We start from the raw sequence: 14,796 nt of genomic DNA, 5'->3' as shown, positions 1-14,796 counted from the left end.
ATGTCGCAGCCAACAGAAGAGTAAATTATTCTTAATCTCTGCAGTATAAAGTCAATGGTGCTACCAGAGCAAATGTATTGTATGTATTATATGGATGTTTTATATGTTACTTTCACTCATAGTCCAGCGTAGTGGTGAGTTATTAGAAGTATTGTAGTTCTACTCTAGTGTCTAGTGTGTGTACAACAGTTATCTGCCAGTTCTGTAACCACAAAGTGCCTCTGGGTTGAAGGTAATAAATTATTTTTCGTGTGGAATCGTTTCCTCTGCTGATTTACCAGTAAACCATCAGTTAGTAGTGTTGCATCGTTGACTAATTACGAGCTAATGTCCAGTTCCGCAGAGGTTAGCGTGGCGCTGCAGCGACTCGTTAGCAACCACGTTAACAACCTTTCATGGCCTCCACTGTGCTGCTGCTGCTGCTGCTGTGTCACATCGTGCACGAGTCAGCAGAGGTCATCGGGTTTACTGGAGGTCAAGGTCTAAAACTGGGAAAGTTCATCAGCTGAATCTCAGAGATTAAAAAAAAAGAACTGAAAAGCTTTTATGGCCTTGAATAATTGTCTTCAATAATTGTTTAGATGAGAATGTTTTGGAGCTAATTTTCATTCATTCGCTTTCAAGAGGGGATGGTATTTCCATACACGCACGCAGCAGCGTGAGCACCAGCTGATCTGGCTAGTTGCTGCTAAGAGCGCTCAATAATGACTTATTGATATTCCATCTCATTTCCTGTGCACGTGGCCCGGACACATGCAACAGTGCTGAGACCTCAGAGAACATGCAGAATTCTGGGAGTTCTTACAGTAAAAATGCTGCTGACGAGGTTTATGGAGGAGAAAAACATTGTTGGGGGGTTTGTTTAATGTGACATAATTAGTCATATGTACATTCAGCTGCTTTCACAGCGAACATTTTAAATTACATTATTTACATCTTTAAACGATGCGTTTAACATTAGGCAAATCTCCTCAGTGCCACTACGACCATTGAGATCAAATGCATTTATCCTTTAGCTTAATCCCTGAAACCTCTTAAGGCATCATGTGTTTTCTGATTAGTGCTAACATGCTAGCTCACTCATGCTGAATATGCTACTATGCTAATGTAGTAGTGATGTTTGACATCACTAAATCTGTTTGTCTAACCATCAACAGCCCAAATCATTTTTACACAAACTCCACTTTGTTATGATTTTGACGCCTCGCAACATTCACAGTGGTGTCATTGTCAGACTCTCTCCTCTATCTCTGTCTCATTTCCCCCCTGCGTCCCTGCCCACATCGCAGGGCTCATGTCCACCTCGCTGTTGCCTTTCTTGCTGCTCTCTCTCTGCAGCTCTTTGTTCTGGGCGTTCCTGCTCCACCGCAGCAGCAAGGTGGCAACATTTGCACCAGCAACAACACATGGCTGTGAACACCTCAACTACTCTGTCCCAGGGATCCAGGGAGCGGGCCCAAAGGGGCAGGAAGCTCCAGGATCGTAATCCAGGCGGCAGAAACACTGGCTTCCTCTTCTGAAGGATGTTTATGAGCAGGATGATGAGCAGCATGGTGAGCAGAGGTGCTCCCACACCCACCAGCACTGAACGTCCAGCCAAAGACAGGCTGAAGACAACGAGCGGCAGAAGGAAGAAGCAAAGGACGATGTAGACCACAGCAAACCAGCGGTGGGATGCGGTGACGTTGCCCAGGCCTTTGGCCAGTCTGATGGGAATGCGGGTGCACGGGACTGGATACCACAGCGGGATGCCGGAGATGTTGAACAGGAAGTGGACAAGGGAAATCTAAAGAGATGATTGAAAGATGTTGTGAGTCGCATCCTCCTGTAATAGAAACCCTGTTGTTCCTGGAAATGCAGGTAAAGTTTCATACTGAATTTATGTGATTTCAGCTGACAGCAGGTCCTTGATGTCGTTGTCATCTGTTCATATATATATATATTTAGATTTATAGTTAGTGGCTGCTGTTGTGTGAGAGCCTGACCTGCAGAGCATTAGCCCGTCTGTCTCCAGGACTAGCCATAGCCGCCAGCACAGACGCGGTGGTGCCGATATTTGAACCCAAAGACAACGGGTACGCTCTTTCAATGCTGATCACACCAATTCCAGGAGTAAACACAAAACATATGTGAATAAGAAGTTATCTTTAGTATTAGCACGTGGGGCAATGTGTGCACGTGTGCCTCCATCTTGTGTTCCATTCAACCTCTGAATAAAAGCAGAGTATCTAGGTGGCATCTATGCACGTTTAGAATGATGAGTAACGATCTAACCAACAAGTGGAGTGATGGCCGACGTGAAAACCGAACTGCTCTGCACAATGATCGTCATTCCCGCTCCGACCAAGATGGCAACGTAACCTGTGACCCAGCCAAAGGGAAAAGGGAAACCTGCCAGCACAGGCAACCCCTCAACATCCACAGGAGCAACACACGCTTCTAGCAACACGGTGCTGCTGCTAACCGGTGTTGAGGATCTGCTTGACCATGGGGCCACCTGCCCCTTCAGCATGGAGCCGAGCAGCTTGACGATGAGGACGAGGCCGGAGCAGAGCACCAGCAGAGACAGAGCCAGCAGGATCACACCGACGGCCACCAGGGGGAGGGAGAGGGAGAGGAAGGAGGGAGGGAGGGAGGGAGGGAGGGAGAGGGAGGGAGAGGAAGGAGGGAGGGAGAGAGGGAGGGAGAGGAAGGAGGGAGGGAGGGAGAGGAAGGAGGGAGGGAGAGGAAGGAGGGAGGGAGGGAGGGAGGAAGGGAGAGGAAGGAGGGAGGAAGAGAGAGGAAGGGAGAGGAGGGAGGGAGGGAGGGAGGAAGGGAGAGGAAGGAGGGAGGAAGAGAGAGGAAGGGAGAGGAAGGAGGGAGGGAGGGAGGGAGGGAGAGGAAGGAGGGAGGGAGAGGGAAGAGGGAAGGAGGGAGGACCACTCACACTCACACACACACACACACACTCACACACTCACACACACTCACTAGGATATCGATCACTCGAGGGTCCAGCAGCAGTAAAATTCCACCACCATGACCCAAACACACTCCGCTCTGCCGTCGACAGTTTGAACAGCTTCATATCGCCGTCGGCGCCACCCTGAATGAAACGGTTCCGTTCTAGAGCGACGCCACCAAGACGGTTACCTGAGGCAGGTGTAGCGGATCCATGCTGTCGGGTCACCTGATCTTCAGCCCCATCAAGGCTGTGGAGGACACAGTGGTGACACTGGTCACATCACCAGGTGTCTCACACAGGAACTCTTCAAAGCCATCACAGATGTTCACGCTCCGCTCTAGACGGGACGGCGTGCCCTCACCGTGGGGGCGGAGCGGCACAGCGTTGAGACGGGTGGAGGCTGCAGACCGCGGACGCCCTCACCATCGGAGCGGAGCGACACAGCGTTGAGACGGGTGGAGGCCGCAGACCGTGGACGCCCTCACCGTGGGGGCGGAGCGGCACAGCGTTGAGACGGGTGGAGGCCGCGGACGCCCTCTCCGTGGGGGCGGAGCGGCACAGCGTTGACGACCTGATTTTTCTATTGATTCTCCTAACAGGAGCAGCCGTTGATCAATAGTCTAAATATCAATGGCCTGTTTCAGCCTGTGAAGCTGTTAATGATGCTGTGAGAGGAAGGAAGGCCTCACTGATGCATTTAGTTCTAACTATATATTCAGCCGTATATGTAGAATACTTCATCTTTACTGCACCAGAGCTACGATGGCTGAACATCTCAGACGTGCTCCACAATCCCACTGTGATCCAGTTTATTTCTGATTCCTACTTCATTGGAATTGTGGTCAAACATCCCGGACTGCTTTTGTGATGACTTTAGTCATGAGTCCGGTGCTGTTCTAGACCTTCACCCCCACCCCCCCCCCCCCCCCCCCCCCAGCATGGCCATGATCAGCACGACAGTTAAAAACATAAATATTGGAATATCAGAAATGTCGTCTTGCCAACATGCAGATGCTGTTTCCTCTTGTATTGTGATTCACCATGAGATTATTTTTAAGTCAAGGGCGACTCTGAAAATGCTTGTTTTTTAGAATACAGATTTATACTGATGATCACAGTTGTGTTATATGGTGCCTACAACATTTGCTCCACTAGATGGCAGCCTTTCCAGAGCTCTATGATTATTTAGCTGGCTGTGGAATAACATTCTAAACACCCCATAGTTCACGCTTGGACAATTCAAGACCCTTAAAAATGTATCTGAGTGAGAATTGACATTGCTTTTCTTATGTTGGATGTTAATTTTGGCTCTTCTCCGTTCTAAGCTCTCTGTCTCCTCTTGGGATCTACGTTACTGTTTACATCTGTGAGTTCTCATGGTGATCATGAAGGATGAGGCCAACTTGGCTGAGTCGCTTTGGAAAAAGAGGTTTAATCTCACCAGGAAAATTAAAAATAAAGGACAAAGAGGTGTAGAAAAACAGCCAGTTTTCCTAGGATCACGTTGCTCTCTCCTGACAACCTGTGAAATCAGCAATAGGAAAGATGAGGTTGGTTGGACAGACGGGACCTTCATGAAGAACATCCAGCAGGTCTAGAACTCATATTCAGGCCGTGAGCTCAACCCTCGCGTTTCTTCTGACAGAATCTTCTGCAGTCGAATGCATCGAGAAATGGGGCGGGAACCCAGACCATAAACCAAAGCCAAAGCCAGGGAACAGCGGTTCAGTGAATGTGGTTTTGAAGGTATGGAGGTGGACCAGGGTGTCGGTGGTGAATCTGTAGAAGGTCACAGTGCCAGCGGGGTAGTTCACATAGACGGCGACTCTCCGAGGACCAGTGGATGAGAAGGTGAGGAGGTCGACACTTATGTTATCGTGGAGGACAGAGTAACCTCTGTCAGAACACACAAGGCTCCAAGACTGCTGATTCCTTCCAAATCGGCTTTGGGGACTGCTTCCATGTCTCCGGATCTTTTTGTATGCCACAGAAATGTCAACCCATCCTGTCCACTCCACCTCCCAGTAACAGCGACCAGTTAGGCTGTTGCTACACAGCAGCTGGGGACAGACCTCAAACCTCTCTGGATGGGCTGGATATGGTTGGTCCTCGGCCACTGTCGTCATCACCCTGTTGTTGGACACTTGGATTGACCTGTGGACGGTGTTGGTGTCCACGCTGAGCTCACAGTGATCTAAAGGGAGAGAGGAGGAACCAGGAACCAGCTCATGAAACACAACTGAGTCCACTAACTGCTGCTTTTTTCAGAGCGTGACGTGCTGACGCATCAAGTTGATCACTTACACTTCTTCACACCACTCTTAAGTCTCTCTTTCCCACAATGGTCCAGTCTGGATTGGGAGAAGACACAGAGGAAATGAAATCCAAGGCAGGACAGAGGTTCAACAGATGCCACCTCAACCTTGAGCTCTACACTGTTCGTCCCTGACTTTGGGTCGGCCTGAACCGGTTTGCTCTTGATTCGGTTTGTGAACCTCAGAGCTGGATTTGTGACATCTCTCCATATGCCAACGTCATGGAGGAGAACTTTGCCTATTTCTCTCTAAGGATTCCCTCCCAGGCAGTGGCTGCAGCCCAGATGGTTGTGCTGGCATCACCTGATCTTTTTGTATCTCTGACGTGACCCTTTTATTCTCCCTTATGTGGGTTCTCGTACCCTGAAGGTCCAGAAAGCATCACATCTCTCTGCTCAGAGGTGGTTCAGATCTCACAATGTGCTGCTTGAACCACCGAACGTCTGGAAGGTCTCCATGCTCATCAATAAATAGTATCAGGTCTTCATTTTAGGGAGGGTGTTTGCATCTACCTGAGAACCTCCAGGCTCAACTCTGGATCCTCCAGAACAGCAGAGAGCTGCTTCGTTCCATCATCTCCAGGATGGTTGAAGCTCAGGTCCAGTTCTTTTAGATGGGTTGGGTTGGACCTCAACGCTGAGGCCAGAGAAGAACATCCTTCTGCTGTGATGAGACAGCCCGATAACCTGCATGCAAGCACATCCACCACACACACACACACACACACACACACACACACACACACACACATTGCTCACTAATTAACAGCTCATTTATGCAAAGTTCTGGGTCGTGTGTCGGGGCCTGGACCTGACTGGGGAGCGAAGCACAGGAACCAGAACCAGACTAAGTCATTTTAAAAGCTGTGGGAGTGAACAGTGGTCGGCTGGTCGGCATTTTTGGTAAAGATATTTCCTCTTTTTGGAAGATAACCAAAATTTCAAGCTGCCATTTAGAAAAACTGATGATGCTGATAAGGAGCACTAACCTGAGGATCTCCAGCCGGCAGTTTGGACTCTTCAGACCAACAGAGAGCTTGTTCAGCCCTGAATCCCTCAGGACATTGTTACTCAGGTCCAGCTCTAGCAGACTAGAGGAGGAGGCGCTGAGGACGGGGGACAGAGCTTCACAACTCCTCTCCGTCAGTTTGCAGTCACTCAACCTGAAAAAAGAAAAGAAGAAGAAAGGAGAAAATCCTTCTGGTTCTCTCCTGCACAATCAGGGACGCAGGCTTATTTCTTTAGTTGACCTTTATGAGGACGGAAGGTGCAATGATACGGAATGAAATCAGTTCTTGGAGTAACTACTGCGACTGCCTAAAACGCTGCCAGATGTGATGCGTGTTGCTGAACACCTGCAGACACCTGCAGAACACCTGCAGAACACCTGCAGACACCTGCAGAACACCTGCAGACACCTGCAGACACCTGCAGAACACCTGCAGAACACCTGCAGACACCTGCAGACACCTGCAGACACCTGCAGAACACCTGCAGAACACCTGCAGACACCTGCAGAACACCTGCAGAACACCTGCAGACACCTGCAGAACACCTGCAGACACCTGCAGAACACCTGCAGACACCTGCAGACACCTGCAGAACACCTACAGACACCTGCTGAACACCTGCAGACACCTGCAGAACACCTGCAGAACACCTGCAGACACCTGCAGAACACCTGTAGATACCTGCAGAACACCTACAGACACCTGCAGAACACCTGCAGACACCTGCAGACACCTGCAGAACACCTGCAGACACCTGCAGAACACCTGCAGAACACCTGCAGACACCTGCAGACCCCTGCAGACACCTGCAGAACACCTGCAGAACACCTGCAGACACCTGCAGACACCTGCAGAACACCTGCAGAACACCTGCAGAACACCTGCAGACAACTGCAGAACACCTGCAGAACACCCGCAGACACCTGCAAACACCTGCAGACACCTGCAGAACACCTACAGACACCTGCAGACACCTGCAGAACACCTGCAGAACACCTGCAGACACCTGCAGAACACCTGCAGACACCTGCAGACACGTGCAGAACACCTGCAGACACCTGCAGAACACCTGCAGAACACTTAGAGAACACCTGCAAAACACCTACAGACACCTGCAGACACCTGCAGACACCTGCAGACCCCTGCAGACCCCTGCAGAACACCTGCAGACACCTGCAGAACACCTGCAGACCCCTGCAGAACACCTGCAGACACCTGCAGACACCTGCAGACCCCTGCAGACACCTGCAGACCCCTGCAGACACCTGCAGAACACCTGCAGACACCTGCAGACACCTGCAGAACACCTGCAGACACCTGCAGACACCTGCAGAACACCTGCAGACACCTGCAGACACCTGCAGAACACCTACAGAACACCTGTAGACACCTGCAGACACCTGCAGAACACCTGCATACACCTGTATAACACCTGCAGAACACCTGCAGAACACTTACAGGGCTTTTCTGCAGGCTGTGACCACTGGCAGCAGCCTCAGAAGAACCCACTCTGAAGCAGAGTATTTCTTCAGGTCAAACATCTCCAGGTCTTGTCCTGAGGACAGTAATATGAAGCCAAGAGCTGACCACTGAGCAGGGGAGAGACTTTCTGTTGTCAATCTTCCAGATCTGAGGTTCTGTTGAACCTCCTGGACCAGTGAACTATCGTTCAGCTCGTTCAGACAGTGGAACAGGTTGATGATTCTCTCTGAGGACAGATTCTCTCCAATCTTCCTCTTGATGTAGCCAATGATTTCCTGATTGGGCTCTGAGCTGCCTTCACCGTTAATTAGACCTCGTAGAAGAGCCTGATTGGTCGGCAGAGAAAGACCCAAAAGGAACCGCAGGAACAGGTCCAGGTGTCCTTTTTCATTTTGCAAGGCCTCGTCCACCGCACACTGGTAAAAATCAGCCTGTTTGATTTTGGTGTTGAACAGTTTAGAGCGTAAATAACGTAATAAGGTTGTTTTTTCTGACAGTATGTTGGTGCCAAAATTGGTGAATTTGAAATGTGCATGAAGAGCAGCGAGAATCTCCTGAACACTCAGATGGACAAAGCAGAACACCTCCTCCTTGAACAGTCCTCGCTCCCTTCTGAACATCTGCGTGAACACTCCTGAGTAGGCATCAGCCGACCTGACGGTGATGCCACAGTCTCTTAGATCGGACTCGTAGAAGATCACATTGCCTTTCTGCAGTTGTTCAAATGCCAGCTTTGCCAGAATTGGAATCATCTTAAGGCTCTCTGGACTCCATTGTGGACCTTTCCCGTCTCCTCTCTTGTTTTTCAGTGTGGACTGAACAACCAGGATGTAGATGTACATCGCCCATCAATAAATAGTATCAGGTCTTCATTTTAGGGAGGGTGTTTGCATCTACCTGAGAACCTCCAGGCTCAACTCTGGATCCTCCAGAACAGCAGAGAGCTGCTTCGTTCCATCATCTCCAGGATGGTTGAAGCTCAGGTCCAGTTCTTTTAGATGGGTTGGGTTGGACCTCAACGCTGAGGCCAGAGAAGAACATCCTTCTGCTGTGATGAGACAGCCCGATACCCTGCATGCAAGCACATCCACCACACACACACACACGCACACACACACACACACACACACACACACACACACATTGCTCACTAATTAACAGCTCATTTATGCAAAGTTCTGGGTCGTGTGTCGGGGCCTGGACCTGACTGGGGAGCGAAGCACAGGAACCAGAACCAGACTAAGTCATTTTAAAAGCTGTGGGAGTGAACAGTGGTCGGCTGGTCGGCATTTTTGGTAAAGATATTTCCTCTTTTTGGAAGATAACCAAAATTTCAAGCTGCCATTTAGAAAAACTGATGATGCTGATAAGGAGCACTAACCTGAGGATCTCCAGCCGGCAGTTTGGACTCTTCAGACCAACAGAGAGCTTGTTCAGCCCTGAATCCCTCAGGTCATTGTTACTCAGGTCCAGCTCTAGCAGACTAGAGGAGGAGGCGCTGAGGACGGGGGACAGAGCTTCACAACTCCTCTCCGTCAGATTGCAGTGACTCAACCTGAAAAAAGAAAAGAAGAAGAAAGCAGGAAATCCTTCTGGTTCTCTCCTGCACAATCAGGGACGCAGGCTTATTTCTTTAGTTGACCTTTATGAGGACGGAAGGTGCAATGATACGGAATGAAATCAGTTCTTGGAGTAACTACTGCGACTGCCTAAAACGCTGCCAGATGTGATGCGTGTTGCTGAACACCTGCAGACACCTGCAGACACCTGCAGACACCTGCAGACACCTGCAGACACCTGCAGAACACCTGCAGAACACCTGCAGACACCTGCAGACACCTGTAGAACACCTGCAGACACCTGCAGAACACCTGCAGACACCTGCAGACACCTGCAGACACCTGTAGACACCTGCAGAACACCTGCAGAACACCTGCAGACACCTGCAGAACACCTGCAGACACCTGCAGACACCTGTAGAACACCTGCAGAACACCTGCAGAACACCTGCAGACACCTGCAGAACACCTGCAGACACCTGCAGACACCTGCAGAACACCTGCAGACACCTGCAGACACGTGCAGACACCTGTAGAACACCTGCAGAACACCTGTAGAACACCTGCAGACACCTGCAAAACATCTGTAGAACACCTGCAGACACCTGCAGAACACCTGCAGAACACCTGCAGACACCTGTAGACACCTGCAGACACCTGCAGACACCTGTAGAACACCTGCAGAAACCTGCAGAACATCTGCAGAAACCTGCAGAACACCTGCAGAACACCCGCAGAACACCTGCAGTACACCTGCAGACACCCGCAGAACACCTGCAGAACACCTGCAGACACCCGCAGAACACCTGCAGACACCCGCAGTACACCTGCAGACACCCGCAGAACACCTGCAGACACCTGCAGAACACCTGCAGACACCTGCAGAACAACTGCAGAACACCTGCAGAACACCTGCAGACACCTGCATACACATGCAGAACACCTGCAGACACCTGTATACACCTGCAGAACACCTGCAGACACCTGCATACACATGCATACACCTGCAGACAGCTGCAGAAACCTGCAGAACACCTGTAGACACCTGCAGACACTTGCAGAACACCTGCAGACACCTGCAGACATCTGCAGAACACCTGCAGACACCAGCAGAACAACTGCAGAACACCTGCAGACACCCGCAGAACACCTGCAGACACCCGGAGACACCTGCAGACACCTGCAGAACACCTGCAGAACACCTGTAGAACACCTGCAGAACACCTGCAGAACACTTACAGGGCTTTTCTGCAGGCTGTGACCACTGGCAGCAGCCTCAGAAGAACCCACTCTGAAGCAGAGTATTTCTTCAGGTCAAACATCTCCAGGTCTTGTCCTGAGGACAGTAATATGAAGCCAAGAGCTGACCACTGAGCAGAGGAGAGACTTTCTGTTGTCAATCTTCCAGATCTGAGGTTCTGTTGAACCTCCTGGACCAGTGAACTATCGTTCAGCTCGTTCAGACGGTGGAACAGGTTGATGATTCTCTCTGAGGACAGATTCTCTCCAATCTTCCTCTTGATGTAGCCAATGATTTCCTGATTGGGCTCTGAGCTGCCTTCACCGTTAATTAGACATCGTAGAAGAGCCTGATTGGTCGGCAGAGAAAGACCCAAAAGGAACCGCAGGAACAGGTCCAGGTGTCCTTTTTCATTTTGCAAGGCCTCGTCCACCGCACACTGGTAAAAACAGTTTGTTTGATTTTGGTGTTGAACAGTTTAGAGCGTAAATAACGTAATAAGATTGGTTTTTCTGACAGTATGTTGGTGCCAGACTTGGTGAATTTCAAATTTGCATGAAGAGCAGCGAGAAACTCCTGAACACTCAGATGGACAAAGCAGAACACCTCCTCCTTGTACAGTCCTCGCTCCCTTCTGAACATCTGCGTGAACACTCCTGAGTAGGCATCAGCCGACCTGACGGTGATGCCACAGTCTCTTAGATCGGACTCGTAGAAGATCACATTGCCGTTCTGCAGTTGTTCAAATGCCAGCTTTGCCAGAATTGGAATCATCTCACAGCTCTCTGGACTCCATTGTGGAGCTTTCCCGTCTCCTCTCTTGTTTTTCAGTGTGGACTGAACAACCAGGAAGTCGATGTACATCGATCATCCATAAATAGTATCAGGTCTTCATTTTAGGGAGGGTGTTTGCATCTACCTGAGAACCTCCAGGATCAACTTTGGATCCTCCAGAACAGCAGAGAGCTGCTTCGTTCCATCATCTCCAGGATGGTTGAAGTTCAGGTCCAGTTCTTTTAGATGGGTTGGGTTGGACCTCAACGCTGAGGCCAGAGAAGAACATCCTTCTGCTGTGATGAGACAGCCCGATAACCTGCATGCAAGCACATCCACCACACACACAGACACACACACACACACACACACACACACAAACAACCACCACACACACGCACACACACACACACGCACACACACACACACACACACACACACACACACACACACACTGCTCACTAATTAACAGCTCATTTATGCAAAGTTCTGGGTCGTGTGTCGGGGCCTGGACCTGACTGGGGAGCGAAGCACAGGAACCAGAACCAGACTAAGTCATTTTAAAAGCTGTGGGAGTGAACAGTGGTCGGCTGGTCGGCATTTTTGGTAAAGATATTTCCTCTTTTTGGAAGATAACCAACATTTCAAGCTGCCATTTAGAAAAACTGATGATGCTGATAAGGAGCACTAACCTGAGGATCTCCAGCCGGCAGTTTGGACTCTTCAGACCAACAGAGAGCTCGTTCAGCCCTGAATCCCTCAGGTCATTGTTACTCAGGCCCAGCTCTAGCAGACTAGAGGAGGAGGCGCTGAGGACGGGGGACAGAGCTTCACAACTCCTCTCCCTCAGATTGCAGTCACTCAACCTGAAAAAAGAAAAGAAGAAGAAAGCAGGAAATCCTTCTGGTTCTCTCCTGCACAATCAGGGACGCAGGCTTATTTCTTTAGTTGACCTTTATGAGGACGGAAGGTGCAATGATACGGAATGAAATCAGTTCTTGGAGTAACTACTGCGACTGCCTAAAACGCTGCCAGATGTGATGCGTGTTGCTGAACACCTGCAGACACCTGCAGACACCTGTAGACACCTGCAGACACCTGCAGACACCTGCAGAACACCTGCAGACACCTGCAGAACACCTGCAGACACCTGCAGAACACCTGCAGACACCTGCAGACACCTGCAGACACCTGCAGACCACCTGCAGAACACCTGCAGAACACCTGCAGACACCTGCAGACACCTGCAGACACCTGCAGAACACCTGCAGAACACCTGCAGACACCTGCAGAACACCTGCAGAACACCTGCAGACACCTGCAGACACCTGCAGAACACCTGCAGACACCTGCAGACACCTGCAGAACACCTGCAGAACACCTGCAGACACCTGCAGAACACCTGCAGACACCTGCAGACACCTGCAGACACCTGCAGAACACCTGCAGAACACCTGCAGACCACCTGCAGACACCTGCAGACACCTGCAGAACACCTGCAGACACCTGCAGAACACCTGTAGACACCTGCAGACACCTGCAGAACACCTGCAGAACACCTGCAGACACCTGCAGAACACCTGCAGACACCTGCAGAACACTTACACGGCTTTACTGCAGGCTCTGACCACTGGCAGCAGCCTCAGAAGAACCCACTCTGAAGCAGAGTATTTCTTCAGGTCAAACATCTCCAGGTCTTGTCCTGAGGACAGTAATATGAAGCCAAGAGCTGACCACTGAGCAGGGGAGAGACATTCTGTTGTCAATCTTCTGGATCTGAGGTTCTGTTGAACCTCCTGGACCAGTGAACTATCGTTCAGCTCGTTCAGACAGTGGAACAGGTTGATGATTCTCTCTGAGGACAGATTCTCTCCAATCTTCCTCTTGATGTAGCCAATGATTTCCTGATTGGGCTTTGAGCTGCCTTCACCGTTAATTAGACCTCGTAGAAGAGCCTGATTGGTCGGCAGAGAAAGACCCAAAAGGAACCGCAGGAACAGGTCCAGGTGTCCTTTTTCATTTTGCAAGGCCTCGTCCACCGCACACTGGTAAAAATCAGCCTGTTTGATTTTGATGTTGAACAGTTTAGAGAGTAAATAATGTAATAAGGTTGTTTTTTTTGACAGTATGTTGGTGCCAGACTTGGTGAATGTCAAATGTGCATGAAGAGCAGCGAGAAACTCCTGAACACTCAGATGGACAAAGCAGAACACCTCCTCCTTGTACAGTCCTCGCTCCCTTCTGAAGATCTGCGTGAACACTCCTGAGTAGACATCAGCCGACCTGACGGTGATGCCACAGTCTCTTAGATCGGACTCGTAGAAGATCACATTGCCTTTCTGCAGTTGTTCAAATGCCAGCTTTGCCAGAATTGGAATCATCTCACAGCTCTCTGGACTCCATTGTGGAGCTTTCCCGTCTCCTCTCTTGTTTTTCTGTGTGGACTGAACAAACAGGAAGTCGATGTACATCGCTGTGAGAGTCTTGGGCAGCTCTTCTCGCATCTTCAACACATTCTTAAAAACCTTTGCAGTGACCCAGCAGAAGATTGGGATGTGACACATGGTATGGAGGCTTCGAGATGCCTTGATGTGAGAGATGATGCTGCACGCCTGCTCCTCGTCCTTGAACTTCCTCCTAAAGTACTCTTCCTTCTGCTCATTATTAAACCCTCGCACCTCTGTCCTCATGTCCACAAAATCCGGATGGATCTGATTGGCTGCCGCGGGCCTCGTGGTTATCCAGAGTCGAGCGGAGGGGAGAAGACTTCTGTTAATGAGGTTTGTGAGCAGGACCTCCACCGAGCACGGTGCCTTCACATCTATATCCGCCTCCTGGAATTCATTGGTTCTGGTGTCCATTTCTAGTCGGCTCTCATCCAGCCCATCCAAGATAAACAGAAGCTTGAATTTACAACTGTCAAAATTGGTGTCTCCTGATGACTGCAGAGCTGTAAAGATGCTGTTAAGAGCCTCTATTTGAATGTCCCTGGACTCTTGGATGCACTTATGAGTGAGTTCAGCCAAGGATAGGCGTGTCCCCCTCAACTGGTTCAGGTGGCGAAAGGTGAACGGCAATATGAGATGCACGTCTTGATTGGCTCGTTGTTCTGCCCAGTCCAACACAAACTTGCGGATTAGAAAGGTTTTGCCAATTCCTGCATTTCCGTTGGTCAGAACAGTTCTTATGGGTTTATATTTCCCAGCTGGAGGTGTAAACAGGTCACTGGGACTAATGGGTTGTTCTGTGTCTGAAGGGTTCCCAACCATGTCAATCTGAGTGACCTCGTGCTGAGCATTGATGTGTATGTCGCCACCGGTGGTGACGTACAGCTGTGTGTAGACGTCGTCCAGCCGTTGCTCGTCTGCCTTCTCATCACAGCCTTCCTGCACACACATAAACTTCCTCCTCAGGTTTGACTGAAGGTTTGATTGATAAGAGCCGATGGGGACGTGTTCACATGTGGGACCTTA

The 14,796-nt window shown here is 50.1% G+C and overlaps 2 protein-coding genes across 2 annotated transcripts in view; both read right to left on the bottom strand.

Annotated features, from left to right (window-relative positions):
- Positions 1 to 4: 4 nt before the first annotated feature.
- Positions 5 to 2,268, bottom strand: LOC115253189 (sodium-dependent phosphate transport protein 2B-like). The gene is made up of 2 exons (XM_029850334.1): positions 1,986 to 2,268; positions 5 to 1,786 (listed from the first exon to the last, which is right to left on the bottom strand). The coding sequence occupies exons 1-2, from the start codon at positions 2,022 to 2,024 to the stop codon at positions 1,256 to 1,258; spliced, it is 570 nt and encodes a 189-aa protein (XP_029706194.1). The 5' UTR covers positions 2,025 to 2,268; the 3' UTR covers positions 5 to 1,255.
- Positions 2,269 to 4,024: 1,756 nt separating this feature from the next.
- Positions 4,025 to 14,796, bottom strand: part of LOC105419903 (NACHT, LRR and PYD domains-containing protein 3-like) — a 33,166-nt gene continuing 22,394 nt past the window's right edge. Inside the window, exons 2-7 of the mRNA XM_029850217.1 lie at positions 12,929 to 14,792; positions 12,016 to 12,189; positions 9,132 to 9,305; positions 5,772 to 5,945; positions 5,249 to 5,295; positions 4,025 to 5,138 (exon numbers count right to left, since the gene is read on the bottom strand). Coding sequence (XP_029706077.1) covers positions 4,552 to 5,138; positions 5,249 to 5,295; positions 5,772 to 5,945; positions 9,132 to 9,305; positions 12,016 to 12,189; positions 12,929 to 14,792 — 3,020 coding nt within the window. The 3' untranslated portion in view covers positions 4,025 to 4,551. The remainder of the gene's footprint in view (positions 5,139 to 5,248; positions 5,296 to 5,771; positions 5,946 to 9,131; positions 9,306 to 12,015; positions 12,190 to 12,928; positions 14,793 to 14,796) is intronic.

This window comes from Takifugu rubripes, chromosome 17, assembly GCF_901000725.2.
Source record: "Takifugu rubripes chromosome 17, fTakRub1.2, whole genome shotgun sequence".
Taxonomy (NCBI): Eukaryota; Metazoa; Chordata; class Actinopteri; order Tetraodontiformes; family Tetraodontidae; genus Takifugu; species Takifugu rubripes.
Note: the sequence above shows the minus strand (reverse complement) of the source record. Positions and strands in the feature narration are given on the sequence as shown.

Excerpts from the sequence above, each read along its gene's own strand:
- LOC115253189 (XM_029850334.1), bottom strand. The coding sequence starts at position 2,024 with ATGGCTAGTCCTGGAGACAGACGGGCTAATGCTCTGCAG. Across the intron at positions 1,787-1,985 it reads GACGGGCTAATGCTCTGCAG|ATTTCCCTTGTCCACTTCCT; the intron begins GTCAGGCTCTCA and ends TCATCTCTTTAG.